We start from the raw sequence: 27,893 nt of genomic DNA on the forward strand, positions 1-27,893 counted from the left end.
CACCCATTCCTGTTTCAGGCAAGTGTATTGGTAGACTGAAACACAAAGTTCGGACAGTAAATGTTCTCTTTATCGTTGTTGACTCAAATTCAGTTCCCATCCTCGGGCCTTGAATCTAACTAACACTTCAAGTCCACCAAAAACCACCCCAGCGAACGTCAAAAAGGCCTACAATCAACACGCCAAGGATCTGCCGGACATAGAACCAGGTACTGTTGTCCGCATGCGCATTCACGGGGAAAAGCGATGGGATGAAGTTGGAAAGGTAGTTGCGAAATGCCAGGAGCCTCGCGCGTATCGTATCCTTAACAGCAAAGGAAACGTCGTCAGACGGAATCGCCGTCAGTTATTACCTTGCAAGGACAAATTTCGTATTCAGTATGACCAGGACGATCATACTGAGCTGCCTCCCTCAAACATGCAACAACCGAAACCGAAGACCTCATTGCCTGCATCTCAGTCTATTGAGGGCCTGCCCAGATCAAGTACTCAACAAGATCCGGACGAGTTGTAAATAAACCCGTAAGATATCACGGAACAAAATTTGCTATCGCTGAACAATATTTGCTATCGCTGAACAATATTTGCTATCGCTGAACAATATTCGCTTCGCTACATTGTACATTCCTTTAGTGGGGAGATGTTATGTTATTGTCTAATCTCCTTTTAGTGTATGTTATTTAATGTTAGTGCGTATCTTGGCGCAAAATAAAAGCTTCTGGTTGTTGTCAACATGCTTATATTACAACAATGAGAAATACTTTTGGCCCCAATGCATTGAAAATTAATGTTTTCTATACCTTACTTGAACTTCTACACACACGATGGAATACCAGAGACAGGGTATATTTTCACGTTTACAGGGTGTATAAAAAAGGCAACACCTAAAATTCATACTTGTTGGTATTAAGTACAATAGCAATTAGTACTACTTCTAATTGTGCAGCTCACAAACGGAACATTTTTTAATATTAAGTGTTGACTTTTAAGCACCCTTTAGATTAACTGCTGTTATAGCCTTGCTCCAATGCTTTACTTCAATGCACGAGGATGTGACAATTCGCTGTGTTTTATTGTAATATTATAAATACAAATTGTGAAATCGGAAAATAGTAAGTCATAAATCACTTACGAAAGAAATTAATAATATGCATAATCTCCTTTCACCACTTTGAAATCGGAATTGCATTGAAGCCTGGTTCATAGAGACTTCGAAACAATTGTTACATCGGAAGCAAAACAGGAAGGCCACAACACTGACCTATAAATATTTCCGCCGTTTTGTCGTTGCTTGCATGTCGCCACATTGACAATTAAGGTGTCGATACAGTCAAAACTAACACACATGCATGACTTGTAAAACGAAACATTACGTTAAAGTGTGCACCCATACCTATAGTTTCATAAGCTCAAGACTTTCTAATCGTCTGTAGTTTTAAAGTTCACACGTTTTTATGCCACTAACGCTAATTTGAGCTAAGAAGACCCGTCTGGCTCTGTCTCCGGCAATATTTTTTTGATCATCATTTCCATAGCTATTAATTTTTCTTCGACCAATTTGTGGGTTTTATCTATTTTTTCTTTTATCGATTCTTTCGCTTGCCCAAATTCCTCCTTCAACTCACAAAACTGTTTTCTTTGCTCTTCTTCATGCTTCATTGTTTCATCTTCGTCATCAGGAAAAGTCTAAGAGTTGATGAAAAATATAAGAATTTCTGCTCGAATGAATTATTTGTTTCAAAGGAATTTCTGCTGAAGGCGTTTGTTGTCAACAGGAGATGTCCTGTCAACAGCATGTGTACTGCCCCCCAGTTGTATAGCGTGTATCAAATAAGGCAACCCAGTTTATATTCGTAATTCATAAGCTATGAAGCACAATAGAACCACAATTATACAAGAGTACTATACTTTTTTATACACCCTGACCCTGTTGTCCCGAATTGTACTCGGCATCCCATGATTACCTACCTATACGTCTGTTCGCACGATCTAATTTTGTTGGATCCAATTCACTTATGATAGATGTTTAATAGTCTGTTGACTTGCAAGGAATATGGACAGCAAATCTGCTGAAGCCAATTCTCTATTGCTTTATCGATAATACACTGCATCTCATACGTCAGAAGTGAATTGGATCCAACAAAATTAGATCGTGTGAACAGACCTTAACCTATCTAAGTATCGCTTATATGGATTTTTATGTGATAAAAACAAGTTAAATAATATAATATGCGGATTCGCCTCGCTGCTCTCATTAAGGGCCTGTTTATATGATCCCGCCTAGCCGGGACGGGACAGTTTCCGAGATCCCGCTTGTAATACAAACACTAATTAGTGTTTATATGACCACTTTTCCATCCCGCCTAAGCGGGATCCCGGCACTTCTTGCCGGGATCCTGCTTAGACGGGACGAGAAATTGACATATAAACACTCCATCCCGCTTGGCCGGGATGATTCGCGATTAACATACATTAGGAGCATGTGTATATATTGGCATATTCGTTTTCTACAATAAAACATGCCGTCGAAGGAACCTGCACTACAAAATGAACTCCATATAAACACGCCATCCCGCCTAGGCGAGTTTCCCGGCTAAGCGGGATGAAAACATCCCGTCCCGGCTAGACGGGATCATATAAACAGGCCCTAAGGCCCGTTTTCCAGTTCAACCGTATCGTAGCGTAACGTAGCGTATTTCTTTGTTTTTGGAGTATTCGACCAGAACTAATGATTTCAAAACAATGAGATACGCTACGTTTCGCTACGATACGAATGAAGTGGAAAACGGCCTTATTAGGCAATCAACGTTGGCAAGGGTTTGCTTGGTTGTTATGTAATAAGTGCTAGGCATTATCCCTGATCTAATTATGACAATACAATGACTCCTCGCCTGGCAATGAACAGGGCTAAGATGATGACAAATAATGACCTTGTTACCGAATCTATATATCCTTACCGGTCAGCAGCGGGCAATAATAGTATTACAGTATGATACACTGGCTATAGTTATGATTACTGTCTACAGGGTGTCTCAAAAAAACGAAAACTATTCAAATCACTCATTGTTAAAATTTGAATGCCGTGTTAACGAATTCAGCCCGTGGGCGTGGGGGTTTAATGCATCTTATAAAATTCTAAATATGAAAAATTTAAATTGTGAATATGATAAAATTTAAATTAGCCTTGTGATATTATTGTGATAAATTATACGCGTACACAAATTGCAACGGAAGTGCGAAACGCTTTTCGACAAAGGTGGACAAAGGACAAATTGTAAAATGTTGTTAATAAATACTTTTGCGTACAAACAAATTTTACTACATCATACATAAAAATGGAAAATGGCAAACATTTATACACTTGTGGGTCCCAACAGAGTGCTTAAGTATTCAAACTCTAACAATTACATTGTTATAGGTGATTTCAATAGTTTTCGTTTTTTTGAGACACCCTGTAGTTATTATCTGCGTATAGAATGTTAATGATTTTTTGCTTCTCATTTTACTTCATTCTATACTCTCATTCTGATTATTTGTTGTTCATTATCATTCTCGTTAAATTATAATATGTATATATCGAAACACTACCTCGCATATCTCGAATGCAAGGAAGTGAATAGAAATATGGGTGCGCGGGTAGCAAGTGATATCGAGTGCTTGTTAAGGAATCAGGGCCGTCGCAAGAACCTTAATTGGGGGGGGGGGTGCATACTCATATATTCGTCTTATACCCGACTGATCTCTTTTGTTAGCTATTGTTTCTACGGTTGTAGAAATATGAATATACAGCTAATAATGGCTAAGCTTCTAGCGACGGCCCTGTAAGGAGTTTTCCGTTTGTCGCCTCCGGCGAAACTGCCTTTGAAATATTGCTCATCGACTATGACGGCTTGCATGAAACACGATGTTAAATTTTTTTTGAAAACGGTAAAAACAGACACTCCATACCTGTTCCCATATCCACGTTAACAACGACGGGTGCCTCTCTTCCCTCCTTTGTAAATTATCTATCCTGTCGAATGATTCCATGATCCTCCATTCACATTCACATTCAGGGTTAAATTTCCGGATTGAGAAGAAAGAAAGGCCTCTTTCCAGTTTTATGACAAGTTTAGCCTAAATCAAAATGTATCTTATGTGGCTTTCTAAAATTATCACAATATAACAGCGAGAAAATGCTCTATTACCGTCGCATTTCAGCTCCGGACATTCGGTTATAAAATTCCAAAGAACTGAGAGGTTTCGAGGGCAGGTACCTCGGTAAAGGTTTTCAATTGCCACAAACATATGTGAGCATGTTTTCTAAAAGCATTTTGGATAATTTACGCGGGGGGGGGGGCGTCAACAAACCTAGCTTAAAAAGCTAAACGACATAAAAAAACAATTATTAGCCCAGGGGGCTATGAAATTTTAAAATATTTGACGGAGGAAGTTAAAAATACTCAAGAAAACCTGACACACAAACGTTTACTTTTTCGTCATTTCCCAGTAAGTAACTACCTAATATGAACAAGTTTTGTGATTGACTTTTTGTAACAATTGTGAACAGTGTTTATGATTCGTTATTTTAGAAATCAACTTCTACAGTTCATTGCGTTTTATTGTTATCATCAACCAGTAGCAAAGCTTGTTCATATAACTACGTACCGACCCTCATCTCCTCCTTCTGTGTCAATGTTATATGACCACGTTTAAAGCTAACCAGACTAGATAGCAACCTTAAGCCTGTTTTACTTAAACGGAGAGTTCTTATAAATAAATATATATATATATATATATATATATATATATATATATATATATATATATATATATATATATATACACCCATTTGCAAAAATGTTGGCCGCAGATAGATAGATAGATAGATACTCGAAGTCTAATTAGAATTGCATATGATTACATTTGCATGGGTTTTCAATCATATTACACAACATATGCAATTCTAATTAGATTTCGGGTATCTATCTATATCTATCTGCGGCCAACGTTTTTGCAAACGGGTGTATATATATATATATATATATATATATATATATATATATATATATATATATATATATATATATATATATATATATATATATATACAGGTGTAGTGATAGAAACTATCGTGAAGATAGAAACTAGCGCATACAAATCGTCTGGGTAGAGTGCTCAATGCTAATGCAGAGCGGCATAACACAAGATGAGAAAACGCAGGTTACTTCATCGAAATTTTATTTACTACAGGACTGTTTCGTATGACAAGCTTATAGCTTGCCACACTCGTCAGGTAAATAATATAATAATTATTACAACAGCACGACGGACTATATACAGGAGATGCATAATTAATTAATTAGATCATGTTACATGGGTGTTACTAAAGAGAAATTTCTTTCGATGTCGGCAGGCGGATACGAGTTCGTTGCGTTTGTTAACAAACGCAACGAACTCGTATCCGCCTGCCGACATCGAAAGAAATTTCTCCTTAGTAACACCCATGTAACATGATCTAATTAATTAATTATGCATCTCCTGTATATAGTCCGTCGTGCTGTTGTAATATTATATTATTTACCTGACGAGTGTGGCAAGCTATAAGCTTGTCATACGAAACAGTCCTGTAGTAGATAAAATTTCGATGAAGTAACCTGCGTTTTCTCATCTTGTGTTATGCCGCTCTGCATTAGCATTGAGCACTCTACCCAGACGATTTTGTATGCGCTAGTTTCTATCTTCACGATAGTTTCTATCACTACACCTGTATATATATATATATATATATATATATATATATATATATATATATATATTTATAAGAACTCTCCGTTTAAGTAAAACAGGCTTAAGGTTGCTATCTAGTCTGGTTAGCTTTAAACGTGGTCATATAACATTGACACAGAAGGAGGAGATGAGGGTCGGTACGTAGTTATATGAACAAGCTTTGCTACTGGTTGATGATAACAATAAAACGCAATGAACTGTAGAAGTTGATTTCTAAAATAACGAATCATAAACACTGTTCACAATTGTTACAAAAAGTCAATCACAAAACTTGTTCATATTAGGTAGATACTTACTGGGAAATGACGAAAAAGTAAACGTTTGTGTGTCAGGTTTTCTTGAGTATTTTTAACTTCCTCCGTCAAATATTTTAAAATTTCATAGCCCCCTGGGCTAATAATTTTTTTTTATGTCGTTTAGCTTTTTAAGCTAGGTTTGTTGACGCCCCCCCCCCCACGCGTAAATTATCCAAAATGCTTTCAGAAAACATGCTCACATATGTTTGTGGCAATTGAAAACCTTTACCGAGGTACCTGCCCTCGAAACCTCCCAGTACTTTGGAATTTTATAACCGAATGTCCGGAGCTGAAATGCGACGGTAATAGAGCATTTTCTCGCTGTTATATTGTGATATATATATATATATATTAATATATATATATATATATATATATATATATATATGTGTGTGTGTTTAAGAGTTTAGTCGGTCCGTATAGGGAAAACTATACAGCAACTAAAGTCGTAAATAATAGATTTTTTTCTTGCGGTCCAAATTCATATTTTAGCGTTGACCCCGTGCTTTTAAATCTCGCCTGGTCCGTACGGCCTCATATACGGACCGCTCGCGTAGCCAATCAGATTGCAGGAAACGCTAAAATATGAATTCGGACCGCAAGGAAAAAATAAGGTATATGGAAGCACTTTGATTGGCAACATAGATACGAACATTCTTATACCATGGCCACATTATTTTACCTTATTTATTCTTCTTCTTTCTTTCGATTTCATTAACATCTCCTTAACGTCACCCACAGCAACACCGGTAAATAAATTCATTATAGCAATGGAAATCATCAGGATAAACAGTACAAGAAATATTTTTTGCACGGCATGAAGTGATCCATTTGCAAGGAACGTGTCGCTATAATCCAATTCACCCGTCATCATGACAAGTGTTGTCAAAAACGACGTAGGGATATCAGTGAAACCTGCATCTTGATGCATGATCAACGAAAACGATAATGAAAATCCCACGAGAAATAATATCACCATTGGCAACACCTGTTGATAAAAATAATCACGAATCCATAAAAATAATGGCAGGAACTGCTAATTCTTTAAGTTCAAATTCTTTAAATAGTGCGAATCTTGGTAAAATACACAAACTTTGACTGTTTCTTAAAAAGTGCGAAAATGTTTTACTATGTTATGTTCTGTTTAGAGAGAATTTCTCGACTCTGAGCCTTCGTTAAATGTGTTATTAGAAAAATATTTTGTCCTTAAATGGAATGACTATTTTTCAAGCAAATCTAACAAAGTTATTAACAATTAAGAATTCTTCACCGACCCTTCATGCACGTTGCCGCATTATAATCCTTTCATAATAATCGAAACAAATTGATACGGCGTGCATACTATTTCAGAAATGCCACAATCTCGAACTGCCACAAACTGTTAAGTCGATGCATGGTCATTTCTTAATATCTCGAAAATACTTTGTGTTTCACCGTTTTCCTGAGTGAGCCACTTTTTTCGGTACCAGTCAGTCTTCGTGTTACGATAATGAGATTGTTATCTGATTTGTAATGTTAGTTTATAAAATCTTTGGTAAAACGTTTTCAAAATGGCGAAATGCTTTTTTCGACTATGAACCATTGCTGTTTCATTATTACACCCTACCCTAAGTAAAAACAGTAAGGTTGAAGCAATGCTTTGTAAATAGATGTCTTTTTACTAATTGTTAAACTTTTATAAATTGATAAATCTTTTTAACTTTTAAATTTTTAGTAATTTTATCGCTTTTTTAATATATAACATTGTAAAAATATATTAAGCTTGCATTAGGCCATATCACCTATGTAAAGTTAGGCCATATCACCTATGTTAAGGTTGTTGTGCCTAAATATTTAATAAAAATATATGAATGTTTTCAAGGAAAACGAAATGGTAAAAATATTTTGTGTGGTGACTATATAGCCTTGCATGGATTTACTGTAAAGGCTGGTAGTGAATAAGATAAGATCTAACCAACTTTCATATACATTTCCCTCAAACGTACCATGCAAACGGTTTCAAATACTCTAATTGCCATGAAGATGTAGACTCCAAAATTAAAAAGTGTTTTCAAGAACTGGGAGAAGTTGACCCACGCAAGAAATATTGAAATAGCTCCAGCTATGATCTGTCCGTCGTTTTTTTTGTCCCCTCCAGGAACAACATAAATTACTGCGGAAATAAAAATTGTCAACTCGAAGATATTTTCCAAATCCCGCATATAATCCATTCCATATGCAATCATCTGTAAGAAAATAATCATTGTGATGCAAAAAGATTTAGGTTACATGCGATTTGGTTTACTATATTGTACTAAAAAAGAGCTCCAACTTCGGCTACTGTGGCAAATTCCTCTAAATTAACGCGCCGATTCTTTAAATTAGGATTGCATCAGATTAATTTCGTACCATATGCATATAAGTAAACAAATATGGGTTAGTAAGTGCACTCACTGTAACTAACCCATATTTGAACTCATACTCTGGGCTATATACAGGCGGAGCGGATATGTTTCTAAACTATTGAATGGATATGTTTCAAACAATTGAATGATGAAAGCTTAATTTAGCAATTCATAATGGTAATTCAAAAAAAAAACGAATTCTAGACTAAATTCCACACACTTATCATTCCACCCACTGAAATCCTCTTGAATCTAGAGGTTTTTGCGCTCTCTCCAGCTGTATGAGCTCGAGGCAGCAGACGAATCACGAAAGAAGTATAAGGAAAAATCCTCGTGAAATGTTAGACCCAAAGGCAACTTACGCGGAATTTGAAGCAAGTTTTTTTCCTGCTTGTATACGCGCTATAATTATGATCTTGAAGGCGGTATAATTTCTCAAACACACGTGTTAAATTTTTCCATTATTACCTACCACATACGCATGCTGCATCACAAACCTGAGATATTTCTTTTACTAAATGCAATCCGCATAAAATGAGAATAATGACGGAGAGTGCTATCATCCCAGGTGATTTTAAACCGTGCAAACCTATAAAAATAATAAATGCACGCAACTATTATATCTAAAAATAACTATTTAAAATTTTTAGATCTCTTGCAAATATGGACGACTGACGAAGATGCGTTCTTACCTCCACTTTGGATGGCGCCATATGTTGTTAAAGTAATCAGAAACATGGTATAAATAAAAAAACTCAACAGGAACCACTTTTGAATGCTCGAAGAATACATCCGCCTATTTAAGAACTTTACAACCAGAGGATGGCGCAAAAACTTGTCTGCATTTGGGCTTTCTGTCATGCGTTCTAAAGCTTGAAGCTTCTTTTTATCTTTAAAATAGAAAAGTATTTCAAAATCGCTGACATGCATGACCAAGAGATGATATATGTGGTGTTGTACATGATGTAATAAAAAAAAGAAGACTTACTACTGATTCCTATGAATGGAAAAAACCAGTAGGTGAACACCCGAAACAAACAAAAATTTTTCTTTTCAATACAGCGATCAAGGATTAGAAATGCGATGTCGGGTGTTTTGCGGACAATCTCTGCCATAATGTCGTCCGGATCATTACGCGAGTCTTCGAACAACTGAAACATTCGAGAAAACGCGATTAATTGGGGGCTTTGTCGAATGGGAAAGGAAAATTAATGATGTAATCCAATAATCCAATATCTAGCGGCATTCTCGCTATAGAGGAACATCGTTAATGTCAGAGAATATTTAAAATAACGAGACGATAAAAACCGCAACCAAAAAGCCACTACAACAGCAACAAATACAACGACAACAACAACCCGACGACCACGGCAGCATTAATCACAAAAAAAAGAAAAACAAATAAAAAGCAAAGCTAAAACTGCAATTACATCTCACCATTACATTAATAACACCTTAACTAAGAAAACACAAGGATCCTAAACATATAACAACCATCGCAACTTCGGCATCGATAACCAAAACAACTACAACCGCAACAACCACAACAACCACATTCAAATTATCCAAATGTGAACTCCTTCAATTAATGTTAACTAACGCTAAATCCGTCACAATGTTAACCTTTGTGAAAGTTCATTTGCGTTCGATTCGGCACATAAAAAGTTCCACGTCTGAAATGGTCCTAAGACGATACTCTTTCCAGAATATTTCTGTTTTGGAAGGCGATTTAATGCGATTACCTCGTAAAGAAGTCTCGGATTCTCATGTTTTAAACAAAACATAAAAAATTTTTTCATCGATTCCTCAGACATTTTAAAGTGGTATACAGAATCCAGAATATTGCTTTGCTGTCTCCCACCACTTTTAATCTGCGCATTCTTCTTTAACAAATATTTTAAAATTTCTACACGATTAAACTGTGTTGCATAAACAGCTGCAGTGATCCCTGAACAATCTGCACGATCAATCATTTCCAAGAATTTGTCCTGCTCAAGCAAGTACTCCACAGCTTCAAGCTTTCCAGACATTACTGCGAGATGAACGGCCGTTTGGTAAGATCCACTATATTGAGACAGATTTTGAAAAGTTAAAAATGTTTTAAATTGCTTTGGTTTTTCTGAGACATAAATACGAGGATGAATGTTAGAGCTGAACCTACCTAACTTTCATTCATATTTTTTAAGAATTAAAACAATCGTGTGCCTTTATGGTGTATTAAGGCACGACGAGGGAATGTTGGGAGAATACCAGAGAATCTTTTTAAATTCTTTCATATTATAAGAAATTACATGGCAACAAAAATATTTTTTATCAGATTAATAATGAAACTCAATATGACTTAATTATTAAGGCCACACAGTGCACGCCCGCTATAGCAAATCAAATTGCTGTTTATATCACACTTATATTAAACGTTTACTAAAAAGCTGATTTCTGTTTATATAAGCAGCACAATTTGCTTAAAATATGATATATATAGAGTAAAGACCGATTCTAAATTTCCGAATATGCGTAAAAATTAGGAGTTTATGTAATTACGTAGTTTATTATATCAGCATACAAAAATTACTGCATGTTGATTGGTAAAGAAGAGTACAATTATTTCATTAATTATCCATCTTCTGTAATCACTGTCAAATACTTCAATTTGATTGGTTTACAGGAGTGCGATTAATCATTAATCGCACTCTTGGTGAGCTGTAATCGCACTCTTGTTCACAGCCAATGAAATTCAGCATAGCTTTACAAGTAGCCAATCAGCATTCAGGATACAAAATAAGAATTTGTTTTCTTTTGGGGCGCGAAATTTTTAAAAATGGAGGAATTTGACAATGATTTTGAAAATTTTGACCTTTTAAATGATATATAAGCTGAAGAAAATGACCAGAATTTTTGAATACAGAAGATGGATAATTAATAAGTAACAGAACGAATTAAGTCGTGCAATTAATGCCAAATCAATTAATTAATTAATTAATTAATTAATTAATTAATTAATTAATTAATTAATTAATTGTAATCACTCGTATGATTTTGGCATTAATTGCACTCCTATTCGTTCTATTACCATTATTAATTGTACTGCAGTACTACAATTAATGATTTTGCCAAAATAAACAAAATGCCGGAAACCGAAACTCTTTTGCATACAAACGAAGCAACTTGGGGAACTAAAAAAGGCCAGAAAGATAAACGACAATCCTGCCAAAAGTACAAAATAATGGATAAAAGTCTGGCAGCACTGTTTTTTACAAGTAACTATCGTGTTTGCATTGAAAATCACGCTCGAAAAGTTCGCGATAGAGCGCTACGAAAGTTGTACGCTTTTATCATGATGCTCGTACAATTAGGGATGAATAGTACTCGTAATGCTTGAAAAGTTTGCCAAATTGGACTCGCAAAATTTTCACAAAATTTTCAAGCATCACTCGTATTAACCCTAAATTGTGCTCGCCATCGCATGATTACCTATAATAACACTGAGATGGAGCACTTTTAATTTACGTGTATGAAAAGCGGCATCTCACGATTTACACATTTAACACGAGAACATGATGACACCTTTTGGGCGTATTAATTGAATGGCGAACACATGCATAACATGTTCAGATATTTCAGACATAACTGCAAAGAAACTTATGAAGTTATAAACCTTAAAAGCTATAAACCTTAAAAGTAGATATTATAAAAGACCTATCCCTAGGGATACAGTGCATCGGATGGCGTAAAACATCCAACAGAATCCAACCCTATGCATCATTTAAATGATTTTAAACTTTTACGTGCGCATGGCCAGAAATTACGGACGCGTGAATTACACATGCGCGCGATTCGCTTTCAATATGGCTGAATAGTAAGAGTGAAAATGTATAAGGGAATTTGTGTGTTAAATTTTTTACTTCCTGAGCTCCGACGTGATTTACATACATGTCCGAAAGCATCTTGACAACTCCAATGTATGTTACGAGTTATTACGGCCCAGCATTTTACAAATGATATTTCAGCACTTTACCTTATATGTTCTGTATATAAAAGAACCAGATTTTCGCCAAAAAGTGATCTTTGTCTCAGCATTATGCGTTTTCTACTGTTCGATTCACATTTGCCGAGCTTGTTTCGTTTCCAACATATGTATGCCTAATAGTCCAACGAATTTGAGAACAACATACATCGCCCTGCAAATCTTTGCAAAAAATCGTATAAAACGGGCCGTGAGGACAACTAGCTGTGCTTGGCTCACAATTTTGATAAACAACTTTGATCGCTCCGAAGAAGAATTCATATTTTGGCAGATGAATTTAACGAATGTGTCAAAAAATTTCTGTGTATGTCAAAATATAAAATAAACATTGTTTGTAATCGACCCTCGAATCGGCCACATGTTTACGCTTTGCACCAGCAGAGAAAGCCATTTTACTTTGTAAATATGAATTTTAATTAGATAAGCAGAGCCGCTGAATGCTTGTGAGCGGGCGCATGTCCGCAATTTCTGGCCATGGTGTACGTACGTACAAAAACGCGACAGTGGAAAACAGCCCTTAGTTTTTTTTTCGCATTTCTCGTCGATAATTTTTTAATGATATGGCTAATATCGCATGAACTTGGTACGACGATAAAACCGTCGAATTTTGTCCAAAATGCTTTCGGTCAGGTGTAAGCAACCGAAATTTATTGTGTATTTGAATAACGATGCCACAAAATTCTAGTAATTCTTACGGCCATATTTGTGAGGGATCCGCTCCTTTTTGCAATAGGAACTTCATTAGCTCGACGTTACCATGGCGAGCTGCTGATAAGAACGGCTGGTTATCTTTGATGTACCCATGTAGCAAATCTATTACGCCATTGGGATCCAGTCTTTTCATCACATCAAGACTCTGCTTTAAAATCTATTGAATCAATTTCAGAACTAAATTAATCGCAATCCGGACAGAATACAATTTCTCTGCTTGTTTCTGGAAATTTTAAAAATAGCCCTGGAGTCAGCTGGTGTTTTAATATTTTGCGTATTGTGTTCAGAATGGATGAGTGATTGTGATTTATAAAATATAATAACTACAGCTAGTTATAAACAATAACCGTAGGAACAATAGCAACAAAAGAGATCAGTCGGGAATAAGACGAATATATGTACAGTAGGAGGCAAAAGTTTGAGTCCAGTCGTTGTAGAATTCCAGTATTAAATCCTGGCAGCGTATTCGAGTTAAGACATGCGTGCTAGTGTTTCAGTACTGTAAACTATATTAATTGCACACTGTTTTGGTCCTAATGACTAAAAATATAACAAAATAAAGTTCTCATTCCTTTACACTGCCCAAGATGGGTGGGAAAAAGGGCAAAGTGATGGTGCACAAGGACAAATAGTTGCATTAAGTATTGAAGGATTCTTTCCTCGTAAGGTAGCAGAAAAAGTGAGAATTTAAAAAGGTGGTATGCAACTAACCTTGGAGAGGTTCGAAGAAACTAAATCCTACTCAAGCAAACTTTTAGCTGCTTTGGTCATGCTCGGTTTGGCAATATTGAAAGATATAATAGGATCCTAATTAAAGAAAAGTATCATCCAATTCTTCAAGGACATGGAATTTTATCTGGTACAAAGATGATCGCACGTCTAACTATACATGATAATCACCCTAAGCACATGCACATCTTCTATGTGCCAGAAATCTTTTAGAAGCAAACTCATTCTGGTGATCTCGTTGTCATGGCTTTCCACATCATATTCCAGATCTAAAACCTATGGAGCACTTGTAGAACCGTTTTAACCGGAAGAGGGCGAGGCACAGACCCGCCAGCCAGGCTGACTTGAGGCAAGTGGTCAACGAATGCTGGCAAGGTATTGAACGTGTGACATTAAAAAACCTATGGAATCTATGCGAGCAAGAATAAAGGTCATTTCAAGAGCAAAAAAGAGGGAACTAAGCAATGACTTGTAAATGCATGTTTGCACATTAAAATACGTAAAAATGAATATCATAACATCTCATAGTTGTTGTACAGCATGTATTTTTCTGTTTACTTATTTACTTTTTTCTAGTTCACTTATCGGTAAGGTTTTCTGTAGGATATTAATATATGCTGCTAAAACAATGAAATACAGTCACTGGACTCAAACTTTTGCCTCCTACTGTATGTGCACCCCCCCCCCACCAATTAAGCTTTTTGATCGTACCGTGTAAAAATACCCTGGAAAGGTAAGATTTTGTTTCTAATTTTAATTTTTAGGCATGGGATATTTGAAGATCTAATCTAATACTCGTCATCTGCATTCTTCCCTCCAAAAACGTTGAATGCTTTCATACAAAAGTGGAAGAGGAGTTTATTACCTCGATGTCCACATGATTAACGATACCTTCTCTGAACATCTCGAATTTTGCGATATTTACGAGCAACGCAAGACTCTGAAAAAAATTACTAATTTAGTACATGTAATATCAAAGGAATAGAACTCTGATTTTTCTACTGTTTAGGAAAATGATAAAAACAATTCTGGTTGGCCCATAGTTGTCGACCTCTTTGCAGGAGCATAACACCACACATGCATATATTATAGCAAGATTAAGCCAAAAAAGTTTTTAACTGTAATCTCCTCGTATTTTATTACTTAACAATTAGTCGCCGAAGGCGAGGTGATTGATTATACAAGCCTGTCTTCATGTGTGCCGGAGACGAGCATTATTCTTGGCAAATTAATCTATTTTTCAAAAAATATCCCTCGTAATTTCTAAAATCCTTTCTATTGTGAGTTGTACATGTTTTGCTCAAAGCTTCATAGCTATAGTAACTAAAAAACCGACATAGTCCTAACATAGAAAATGATAATACTTCATTATACTTCCTTACTCTTTTGGTAACAAAGTTATTTTTCATACATCGATGTAAACATACTGTACCTCTTTCTGTTTCATTATAGTTGCGAACTTTATTGGGTTACATTGAAATCTGCCATTAGGATTCCTAATAGCTTCACATTCATCCAACTAATAGTTTGAAGAAGTTAAAAAAGTAAAGTTAAGTACATGCAAATTTAAGCATAACATTTTTCACTTTCTAAACATGTACTATCATACGATCAAAATAGTTTAAAATAAACGTCAAATGTTATTTCTCATTTTCTCGAAATTTCAATCAGTAGTTGAAGTCGACTTTTTGCAGTTAAGCCAATAGTGTAGTAGCTTTTCATAACTTTATAAGTTTTTGCAAAATGAGATAGCAAGCATATATTTGTACAAATGAGGTGCATCCTGACCGTAAAAAGGACCTACTGTTTCAAAACGGGCATGCGCATGCGCATGCGCACAAAATCGAATGACCAGTGAACGTTCCAACGTCCACGATCCATGACAAAGAATTTGGGGAACTTTGGATTCCGCTATGTTCTGCCACATGCCCGTGTGTATTTCCGGACGGAATTAGTACCCTCGTGCGACGCTGATCTTTAGCGTTTGGTAAAACATTATGTTTTTTCAGCTGTCATCAATCGTTTTAAAATTTTACTCAAATATTTAAATTTGGTTTTGTTTTGAATTCCTATTGCTCCAAATGCAGTCATATGCGTAAAATAATTAATACGGCAGCATGAAGATATGTATCCTATATATTCTCGTTGTGAAAAACAATATTTTACGCCCAGCTAGTGCGAAAAAGTTATTTTTCTCCTTTATATCTTTTCACAGCCGTGTAATATTATTTCTTATTAAAGTGAAAACCACTAAATATTACCGTTAGGGCCTGGAGAACAAGGTGTCGAAGAGCATCAACATTCCCCACAGCATAGTGAAAAACATTCCTCTTATATTTATCACAAATATTAAACAGTTCATCAGAAGGTTTCATCTCAAAGATTAGCCGAACGATTCTTTCTTGATTTGCCTTGGCTGCCCTGAAACAATCATCATGCATCAAACAATATTACTCATATAAGTTTATTTTGCAGTATGAAAATATTGACAAATATATTTGTAACCATTTTTCAGTTATTATGTCAATAATGGTAATTCCACTGAGTGGAGTGCAATTTGGTGTGAAATCAAACGCGTGATTACAAAATCGCACGACAGCGAAGCGGGACTGTGATTTGTAATCACACGTTTGATTTCACACTAAAATTGCACGACATGAAGTGCAATTTCCACTTTATTATATTTATTTTAATTAAAATCATGCAAAAAAATAAACAAATTCAAAACGATTTATTAGCTGAAAAAACCGAAAGCAGTGTAAAATGTGAGTAATTTTCATCTATTTTGTCAGGAAATTTTGCGGGGCATTTAAGAATTCAAAATAATAAAATTTTGTGCCAATTCCCTACGTAATTTGATTGGATTGTTACGCTAAAATACTAAATCTGACTGGTTATTGTGGTGCAGAGCTACAATCTTATTGGCTTATAAATCATGTGATTAATGCTCAAAATTGGTGCGATTTGGGAATTAATCACACTATTTTTAACCAATCAGATTGCAAGAAATACCATTGGTTTCAAAACGAATATAATAAATGGTTTAAAAGATAACGATTTAAACTGTTTTGAAGCCTCTAAAGGATACAACCTAAAAGGTCTTCCTATAATCGATACATAGATATTTTTCTCCTCTCAATATATGAAGAATGTGAGAATTTAAAAAAATATTAATTAAGGTTTTACCGAGATCAAACAAAAGTGTTTGATTAGCTTATTCTATTTATTCATTGTTTTATTGTACTGTTCTCCATAATTTATAAATATAGTATGCAAAACTTCTCTACGTTTTTCTTAGTGAATGATAAATCTCATTGCCCTTATTTTTTAAAAGATGACTATGGGGTTTTGACGAGCTGCGACTATGTACGCGTGTACTGTAAATAAATCCTACACAAGCCTGCTCATCGCCAGTGGCGTAGCCAGCCCGACAATTTAATCATGCTATGCTAATATTTTGGTGTTCATCGACTGTGAAAACAATGAATTTCTAAAGAAATGAATAATGTTAATAACATACAATTTGCATAGCATGACTAAATCGTCAGGCTGGCTACGCCACTGCTCATCGCTGGTAAGCACTGAAGAATGTCTTAAAATAGTCACCTAAGTTTATATTCGCTCACTTTCACACGCTTTGTTAATGTTCACTTGCTTCCATGTCAATCGTGGGGAATGCATGCATTTATGTGGGACTCTTACCTCATTAAAGGTGTGACCTTTGGTTCCCCTCCTTTCCCAAGAAGACCAGAATCGCGTTTAAAACATTCTCTCGCCAGTTTTTCACAACCAGCAGCACAAACATTTCCAACAAACTCATTCCAATCCTCAGTCACTGTCTGCTCTTGGTCTAGAAATTCTCCCCAGTCGGTCTCTTTCATAATCAAGTTTAGTACCTTAGACTTCCCACTGAGGGAGGCTGGGTAAAGGATTGAATGTTGTCTATCATCGATGCATTTCATAATCTCCAGAAGTTCAGACCTTTCTTGGGATTCACGATCTTGTAAAAAATGAACATTATTGAAGAAAAACATGGGTTATTAAACATGGGTTATTTCATTCAGTACAACAACGTGATGTATATTCACGTATATTTATATTATCCCCAGCTGACAACCTTTTGATAACGGCTGTATAAATTTTGAGTTTACTTGAGATTTTGGACACTTACAGGTTTCCAGCATTTCTTTTATGACAACAGCATAGTCGTTCAGAGCTGCTAAAAGAATGGGGGATTCGCTATCATCATTTATTTTGTCTACACGGGGTTCTGTTCTAAGCAATCGCTTAACCACATCCATATTGTTGTGTTTTATTGCGACAAGAAGTGGAGTTGATCCATGGCCGTCGGGGAAGTCAGAAAAATCATTCAGAAATTTTTGTTTCCTCTCGAAAACTTCAAGAATTGCTTCCACTGTCACTGACGTTGTTTTTGCTGCAAGGACGTGTAGCGCTGTCTCTTTAGGTCGTTCGATGAGGACTCCAGAAGTGAAACAAATGCACGGACGAAATAGACAGTATTCGGCTGACACTGCCTTTTCATACATCTCACAAAGTACCTCTAAGCATTTTAGACTGTTTTGCTCCGCTGCTTGCAATATACGACACTGAATTGACCTCTCCGACAAGGGTGATACTTAAAAAGTCAAATAGAAAATTTTCAAAGAACATGTTTTGTAAACGTACTGTTTGCATTCACACGCATGGAAACAATTGCGGTGTTACTAGCGTATTGTATTGTTGATCTAAGTCTGCACACTTTATGTAAGTGTTATAATTCAAGGCCAACAATTCAAGTATTTTGCTCACAAGTATCCATGCATGTAGTGACATATTACAACATGCATACAGGTATCTACGACTATGCATCATGTATGTGATTTGCATGTGAATCACATCTGATCATATATCAAAAAAGTTTTTTTTCGTAAAGGCTCACATCACACACACTGGACGAGATTCGCCAATATACACGAATTATCAGTTTTTAAAAGGAAATAAATTTAATTCTGGAAGAAAATTCTAGAACTAGATTGTCCTGTTAAACGGTGCAACTTTTTTGCAACTTGCATTACAATTATATATTTGCAGGTTGTATATTTTGGCGAACATATATATTTGAAAACAAACGAAATTTTTCTCCAACCTTCAATGTCATAACATACCAGGCACAATAAACTTTTTCATATTTTCAGCGTCGTCTTTCAAAACTGCCCATGCAATATCACAGTATCCTTTAAGTGCTTCTTCATCCTCACATTTATTAGATTCTTTCTCTAAAGTGGTATATACACCACACAAATAAAAAAACCGTCATCATACGGACTATGCAATACAAATTCGTTTATAGAGCTTTGATAGCCTGGAATAATTACAGCAGAATTTGTCGTTAGGACTTAGGAGTCAAAACAGAAAAGTAGCAGGAAAAGTAAAAAAGAGTGTTCATGCATGATATCGTATCTATATCTTTAATCTGTCCGAAGGGAGTTCTGTCATAAAATATCAAACTAATACATGGTCAATAATTATATATATAATACTAAAATCCTGGTGCCGGTTGTACCCTTTAGCATGGCAAAGATTGAACTTCACAATTATAAGGTTAAAGTAGTTTTTATAAATTTGACATATGTAGCTTTTGTAGCCTTAGGCTGTAAAGCATTGCTTTTTTTTCAACTTAGTTTATCCAACTTTCAAGCAGCCGGCCCCTGAATGTAAATATTTACCCCATTCATAAAGTTCTTCGTGATGAACATATTCGTCAGGATATATTCGGAATTTTGATTTGGGTAATGCATCACGGTCGAAATTTTTTGCCTTCTTTAAAATCGCTTTGGCTAAATTAGCACATAAAGAAAGTCATATTAGTTTTAGTGGCCTTACTGTTACCTGTTTTCGGTGTGATCGTTAATTAAAGATACAATCAAAACATTAAGATGATCTGAATCTAAGTGAACGTTTGTGTTGCCAGTGTGACAGCGACATAAATTAGTAAGCACGTCCTGCATAAGTCAATTTAATACCGTAATCCGCACGTTATCTTACCTATGGCTTGTTCATCGCTTTGTCTAAACTCATCCCTTCTGGCGTCGTCATATTCCTCGGAATCATCAGGGGAATAGTTGGAGAGTTCGTAATCTTCTACCACCAGGAGTGGACCAGAATCGACTAGAAAACAAGTGAATACACAAATTTTGAGCTTTAAGCATTTAACGCATGCATAATCTTTTTTTCAATGCCTAAATTGAAGTTTAACGCATGCATAATGGAGCTATATCCTGTAGCAAATGACGTTGCGAAGACGTCATAAATAAGCTTCGTATCACAAATCATAAATTACTTTATGATTGTTGAATGGTGAGTGCGTTCGATTTATAAGGGAGGAGTTATGAAGGGTCACACTCGGCCCGTCACAGAACGCACGAGAGAGCACAACCAGTCACGTGTTTTTATCAATACATGTTTCGCTATATCGATATAACGCTATTATTATAATCATAATAGCGTTATAAATTTATATACTTACTATGGCTATATATATACTATATATTCGATGAACTTTAGTAAACTTAGACTTACATGTAATGCATGCATTGTTCATAAGGCATTAGCCTGAATAACATCACGATGAAAAGAAATACCGAGGGACACACAATTATTATGAAATAGGATAATGTTACTATAGTTTGTCAAGTTTAAATTACTATAGTTCACAAAAAGTTTAAATATGCTCAACACTGTCTCATTTTTTGTTGGTTCTCACCGGCCAACGTTGCAATAGATCACGTATATCTTTCTCCTTATGGAAAACTTAAGCCTTGTTGATAAAAGCGTATAGGACGTCATACGGATAACTAAATTTATTCATCCACTAGATTTTTAAGTTAGTCCTACATAATAGAAATTTAATTTTTTTTCCTTTATAGCTGCTAGCTAATGATTTTCAAAAAACCGCCTTGTGGACCAACATGCTGTCACTTTTCACTATGGTGAACAATTCAGGCACTTGCCAAGTATGCGCAGTTGGCCACTTTTCGCTCACGCACACTATAAAAAGCGGGTACAAGTGTATATTTTACTTACTCTGTGACTACGAGTTTTGGCCGATGACGTAAGCATGCAAACAACACACGAGAATGGAGTTAATCCATTCATTAATTTGAATGTCATAACAATGAGATGAACACGGCTAAAAACTCTGAGCCTGCGGTTTGTCAGCATGAAACAATGTTGTGCTGCCATTATTGTTCACACTTGTCAACAACATCCCAAATTCCGGTCGAAAAAAAAAGGGATCAATTTGACGTTCTTTCCACGCCATTTTTACGAAATCCTAGTCCTAGAGATTACTATATGTAAAGAATACTGTAGTTTATTTACCCCGAATTACTACAGTACCTTCATTTCCTTCCTTATCGATCAAAGCAGTGTTTTCAGTTGAACAAAGCTCTGTCATCTGTACGTTATCCAAAGTGGAGCCTGTAACATATTTGAAATAAAATATGTAATGTGGACAGCTAAGCTTTTATAGAAGTCATATTATGGATTATGATTGTTTTACATCGGAAGAGAACTTAAGTAGGTATACGTATATCAAAATTTTTAAACCAAAGATACTTGTTTGAATCGCTCCACTAACTCATAAAAGCAATAAATTTTGGACTCCAGTACGATAAACATTATATTATCTCTTGAAAGAGAATATGCATGTATATCTTTAAATTTTCATTTTATGTTTTATCATCTCTAAGAATTAAAATAAGGATGTTCGAAAAATGCATTAATTTTAAGGTTTACAACTCCCCTTGTATACGCAACTTTTTCATAGGATAATTATAATCCCCGAGGTGGTACGGAGAACCGTGGGACTACACCCCGAATCCGGGAGACATAGCGGAATCCAAAGTTATCCAAATTCTATGTCATGGAATTATAAAACTTTTAGCCGTCGACTGCATCACAGAATAATACAAAATTTGAGGTTTTTTCATTGTTTCTGAAGATTTTGTACTGTTTAATCGTTTGAGGCTTCAATTTTAAACCTTTACTTAATTGCTGCCATGGCAAAATGCAACTGTATAAAAATTGAACGGCCAATGTTTACACTAGCTTTATGATTATTTTCGTACCGAAGCATGGAAACATTAGCTATAATATACTCGATAAAATGAAATATATAGAGTACAGATTTGAGTTTTGCTCAGGAAATTGTGCACCTAGTTTGAAATAGCGAGGGGTTTCTGCATGCAGTGTATGTGTGTTTCTAGTAATAGCTTTTAAATAGATATGTCTGAAACGTTACATGGTGCCTAAACTCTTTTTGAGAGATTTAACTGATTTTTATAAACAATAAGACCAAACTTCAGAGCTGTGTAATTTGTTTTTGTATTCTCATTCATTGCCGAAGCATTCTTGATCGTCGAAGGTTTATCAGACCTATTTGACTAGCATCAATATTTCCATTGACTTCATTTTCCGCATTCGACAAAACATCATCACAGTTATGGGGAGCATTTTCCGAGTCCTCCATCCTATAAAAATGAAAGTTAGAAGATATTGCATATTGCTATTGTTGTTTCCTATAGAGATTCATAGATGGCGCGGTTGTGCATTTTAAAATGGATGGTTGAATGGAGCTATATATACACACCATCTCACATGTGAAATGATTTCACATGAAATCACTTGTGACATTTCACATGTGAAACGATTTCACATAAAGTCACATGTGAGATCTCACATGTGAAATGATTTCACATGAAATTAAATGCGATATTTCCTATTTGAAAATATTTTACATGTCAAAGCATAGTAGGCCCAAAATTGCGCGAGAAATTTTTCGGTAATTTATCAATTTTTTATTTTTTCATAGTCTAAGTGGTAAGATTCGTAACGTAAAGAAAGAGCTTCCTACCTTATGTAATTATACATTACTATACATTACATTACATACATTACTACATACTATTGACAAATTACCGAAAAATTTCTCACGCAATTTTGGGCCACTTATGGTCAAAGGTTCACTTATAATCACACCTGACTAGCACTGTTAGAAAGGCAAGTAGTTTATCTTAGCTTAAAATTATGATACATAGGAATAAGGCTCCCTGATTTTGAACTTTTTTCCGGTATTTTCTCGCAAGGAGGCTTTACGCATTGCTGACAAGCTATAATGTAGGACAAAGTTAATTATAATTTATGCCGCTTTTATCGTCGAAAATCTTATCTTCCGATCGGTCAAGCCTGTCTGCAGGTAGAATTGCCTAATTTTCCATTTACCCATTATATTATGCCTTTTGAGCTTAGAAAGAAATATTGTTTTTTATTGCGAATATGGCAATTGACAATTGTATCTTGCCTTTTACTTCATACATTACTGATAAAGATATGGACGTTTAGGATATGAGAAAATATACAATATAACGGTGGAAATCTGCGATATTTTAAGAGGTGAGTTCTATAAACATGACGTATTGTCGTTACATTGAGCGTGTTTGTTTATGTTATGATGAATATTATTCCTAACGTAAAAATGTTTAACAAGGCACTCCTTGCCTTTATTACTTTACTCATTATATATCAATGATTGTATTTTGGTCTTGTTCATCGTACTATGATTTGGGCCATGAATAGTAAACGCGTTAATGAATAGATTGTAGTTAGTGGCCTATAATGACTATAATCTATAGATTCTATTTTATATTTAACAAATAGATTACAATGAACCGTTGTCTGTTCAGTTATAGATACACGGTATGACGTCATATGTGATAAGAACAAAAAAAGTGGCGACGAGCCGCCGGGGCGAGTGAAAAAAAAAATGAAAATAATAAAACTGAAAAAAAACAAGAAAATTGCTGTGACGTCATTCCGTGCGTCTGTCCTCTTATAGATCATGGCTCTCGACCAATGAAATTGCTTGAATTCTTTACGTTAATATATAACTGTATATAGCTACTTGTCTGCTGCCGAAGAAACCTGTATGGCAGGGGTAACTAAAGTAACTTGGAATTCTTTAGCGTTGCTAAATCGTTGCCCAAAATGTCTCAGAGAGACTATAATCTTAGATTTCCCAAGGCAGAGGTCCTATTAATAGTTGAAGGCCCAAGAGCTGTTTTTATCAGGGACAATTTTTAGATTTTAACACTGCTTCTGTACGGTTAAGCTTCTATCAGTATTTTGCTGCATTTCATTACATACATGTTTATGGTGAATTTGTTTACTGTATATCTATATATATAAAATACACCTGCAGTTGAATTATATATGACACTCTAACACATACTTCATGTGTCACATGCATACATGTGTGTATCAGTCTATTAAAGAAAGGCTTAGCCTCAGGAGGCCTAAGGGGGATGTTTTATATATGACTTCCCTTTAGCCATCACCTTGTTCATAAATACATAATAATTCTATTAAACATCATATTTACTATTCTCCTTCTCTACCATCCCATGTTATAGCACTATCAGTTTAATAGCCTTTATAAAGAACAATAGAACATATTCATTCTTATCTGAATTTAGATATTTAGAATTTAAATCCCATATATCAGTATATTAGAATTATGTTTGGGGCTTTTCATTTGAACATCATTCATAGGATGGGCACATGGAAGATTGAGGTAGTAGATAATCAGCTAGACACAAAAGATAATTCAAGAAAAAAAAACAAAATTAATGCTTGAATTAAGAGAAGAAGAGTTGAATCAGCAATGACCTTTAATAGCTCTGTTAACCACAGCAGTGCTATTTAAAATAAATCATTCCTACAGTTAATTTAACCTTCCTTTTTTCATGAAGTACAAATATAATTTCATTAACAGAACTCTATTTTTTCTAGAAACCAGTGGGTTGCTGGATTTTCCAATATAGTTTTATTGATTACATTCATGATAAAAGTCATTAGTTGCTGGCAAACAAAAGGAAGGATGCCCTACGTTAGATCTTGTGAAAGTCCAGTTGATCATATGTGAGTACAGCCCTTGTATTTATGTTTTAAAAGTGATTGTAAAGTTCCATGCAATCTGTGAATATTGCTAATTTTAGCCCTTGGTATTTATTTTTTTATAGCTCATGTGATTAAACATTTTATGGGTGCAACCACTTCTTACGTGAAGGCTGCCATGGAAAAACAAAAAGAAAAAGAAAAAACAACAGTCCTGAGAAACACCAGTTGATCATTTGTAGGTTAAAACAGTTTGTAGCATATATAATGACTAGCAATGGAGATGTTCTTTTGTACTGCAAGCTGCAAAGTTAACTGACTCATGTTTGGTTTTATCTTAGCTCATGTGATTAAAAGGTTTTCGGAAGCAACAGCATCAGTGAAAAGCGCTGCTGCATAAAAGTGCAAAGATGAAAGGATTGTGAAGAAGAAATATTACTTTCTTGTAAATATATATATATATATTTCATTTTAATTAGACTTGAAATTTGTAGATCGAAAAATCATTAGACAAAAATAAATTATTTAAACCTTCTACAAAGTCATATATTAAATTTTCATTGTTTGACAGGCTTCACATCTAATTTGTGAAATTTCACATGTGGATCAGGAATATATGAAATTTCACATGTGAAGTTTCACAGCCGGCTCCAAATCCACATGTGAAATTTCACAGGTCCCTTCACATAACTTCACATGTGAAATTTCACAGGTTCCAAATCCACATGTGAAATGTCACATGGCCCTTCACATAATTCCACATGTGAAATTTCACAGGTTCCAAATGTTGACTTTTGCTTGTTGTGCCTGCATGGCTTCAAGTATGACGTCAACTCGTGGACAAAAAGTTCGTTTCGTCATGTCGAGGACGCGACGTGTATCCCTTCGACGCGACGCGTGTCTCTTCGACGCGACGTGTATCTCTTCAACGCGACGCGTGTCTCTTCGACGCGACGTCTCTTCGACGCGGAGTGTATCTCTTCGACACGGCATACATCACTTCGAGGGTCTCGCGCGCTATGTTTTTATGCAATGTTTATCACTATTCTTATTTGAAGATACATATAAAATGCTGTAGGTGAATTTTGGGATAACTTGGGGGTAAGGAAAAGGGTACTGTTATCCATAAGTTGAAGACCCTGTTGCTGAATATTCATATTTTTTTAGGTACCCAAAGGTCTTATAAATATGAATAAAATATAACTTACCTGAGTCCTGAAGTTCGCTTGCGCTCTGCTCAATATTTGCTGATTCGCTTGATCGTTATTAATATTAATGCTTTGTCCAGTAGATCGAGGAGTATTTATTATATTCTCTCCTGGTGAGGTAGTAATCTGTATTGATGCCCGTTGAGGAGTGGACGTACTTAAAGTTGGTGTTGTCACAGACTGTATTTTACTCAAAGCGTCTTGCAAAATTTCAGTAATCGCCTTGACTTCGTCCATTTTGTTGATTTGTTTATGGCCAATTTCGCGGGAAAGAAATAGCGCGCGAGACCCTCGAAGTGATGTACGCCGCGTCGAAGAGACACGCGTCGCGTCGAAGAGATACACGCCGCGTCGAAGAGATACGCGCCGCGTCGAAGAGACACGCGTCGCGTCGAAGAGATACACGCCATGTCGAAGAGATACGCGCCGCGTCGAACTCTAAAAACGCCGTGACGAAATCAAATTGTGACGCCGCGATAAACTCGAATTTCGACTAAAGGTCCTCGACATGACGAAAAGAACTTTTTGTCCACGAGTTGACGTCATAATGTTCCTTACAACATCCGTTAATTCTTTATACGACATCTTGCATTTCCGGCCGTATTAAGCCTCGTAAGAGTTTATACGTTTTCGCTCCTATTACGCTTAGGAAAATCGAACGCTTTTTGTCTTCATCGTCGATTTCGTTTGCTTCAAAGAAATGGTTCATTCGCTCAACATATTGCGCCCATTCGCTCAACATATTGCGCACATCGATCTCGTCGTATTCATCTATTCTACCATACGTTGCCATTCTGTATTTATTCTCGTCGCCAATATAATATACCTCTACTCAGGTAGTTTGTAAGATGGATTTAATAACCTACATCTACTATTTATACTAGCGTTTCAGAATAAGGTAAAATACTAATTAGTGTAAATTACTTACATATGTTATCTAATAATGACTATAGTATTCATCGAGTGCTTTGTATATTTCATAATGTAAATAACTAATTTTTCGCACTGAAGATGGCTTATAGTTAAGTCGAAACATGTTTGCAATTAAAAATGTTGTCGCTTATTTCAAATGCTTGATAAATTAATGTTTTCTATACCTTACTCACACGATCGTTGGAGAACCAGAGTTGTATTTTCAAATTTCACGTTTTGATTAACTTAAAGTCGTAGCCTTGCTCCAATGCTTTGCTTCAATGCGCGAGGATGTCACAATACGTTGTGTTTTATTGTAATATTATACCTCGGAAAACAGACTGGTACCGAGTGACGAGCCGGCTTTTCGCGCTGCCACAACAAAGTCCCGATTTTCGTGTTGTAGGTGTGAAAACTGTCATTAACGGATGTTTATATATGTAAAGCTGACTTTTATATGTCACTTAAGACTGGTTTTGAGGTTTGCTGGTTGCGAGGTTGATCTAAACTAGGCTTAAGGAGATCACTTTGTCAATTTAAGGTATTAAAAGACGTCTTAATGAAATCAAACATGACCAACATGATATGCTTTTGTTGTGATTACGACATGATAGTGTTACGACTGTCAGAATTATGTTATAATATATTCATTTCAATACTTCAAAGTCATTTTTCGTCTCGTCTAACCTGGGCAAAAAACAGTAGGCAATGTTAAATAATTATATTTTTTAGTTCACAAGAACAATCGACTATGGAATGCCAAAAGCGTTAACAAAGATTTTGAATTAACACGAATATAGATTACTTTCCACAAACGATATCGATGGGCAAGAGTTTGACAAAGTAGTTGGCAAAGTAACGCGAGATTTAAAAGTAATCGACAACTTAAACAAAAACCTAGAACAAA

At 35.5% G+C, this 27,893-nt stretch overlaps 1 protein-coding gene across 3 annotated transcripts; it reads right to left on the reverse strand.

Moving 5' to 3' along the window:
• Window positions 1–467: 467 nt before the first annotated feature.
• LOC114516768 (transient receptor potential cation channel subfamily A member 1-like) lies at window positions 468–27,278 on the reverse strand. Of its 3 annotated transcripts, none has more exons than XM_028536338.1 (20): window positions 27,181–27,278; window positions 22,350–22,444; window positions 21,312–21,392; window positions 19,959–20,081; window positions 19,640–19,750; window positions 19,079–19,189; window positions 18,085–18,549; window positions 17,616–17,913; window positions 16,175–16,334; window positions 15,346–15,432; window positions 14,779–14,853; window positions 13,169–13,341; window positions 10,192–10,513; window positions 9,438–9,600; window positions 9,142–9,339; window positions 8,947–9,038; window positions 8,051–8,290; window positions 6,748–7,053; window positions 3,949–4,116; window positions 468–1,686 (listed from the first exon to the last, which is right to left on the reverse strand). In XM_028536338.1, the coding sequence occupies exons 2-20, from the start codon at window positions 22,441–22,443 to the stop codon at window positions 1,477–1,479; spliced, it is 3,477 nt and encodes a 1,158-aa protein (XP_028392139.1). In that variant the 5' UTR covers window position 22,444; window positions 27,181–27,278; the 3' UTR covers window positions 468–1,476. The 3 variants fall into 3 exon arrangements, with proteins under 3 accessions (XP_028392139.1, XP_028392138.1, XP_028392140.1); XM_028536337.1 differs by having other exon boundaries at window positions 27,172–27,278; XM_028536339.1 differs by lacking the exon at window positions 27,181–27,278 and adding an exon at window positions 26,075–26,216.
• Window positions 27,279–27,893: the final 615 nt, after the last annotated feature.

Source organism: Dendronephthya gigantea, unplaced genomic scaffold, assembly GCF_004324835.1.
Source record: "Dendronephthya gigantea isolate DGI-Jeju-01 unplaced genomic scaffold, DenGig_1.0 000006F, whole genome shotgun sequence".
NCBI lineage: Eukaryota > Metazoa > Cnidaria > Anthozoa > Malacalcyonacea > Nephtheidae > Dendronephthya > Dendronephthya gigantea.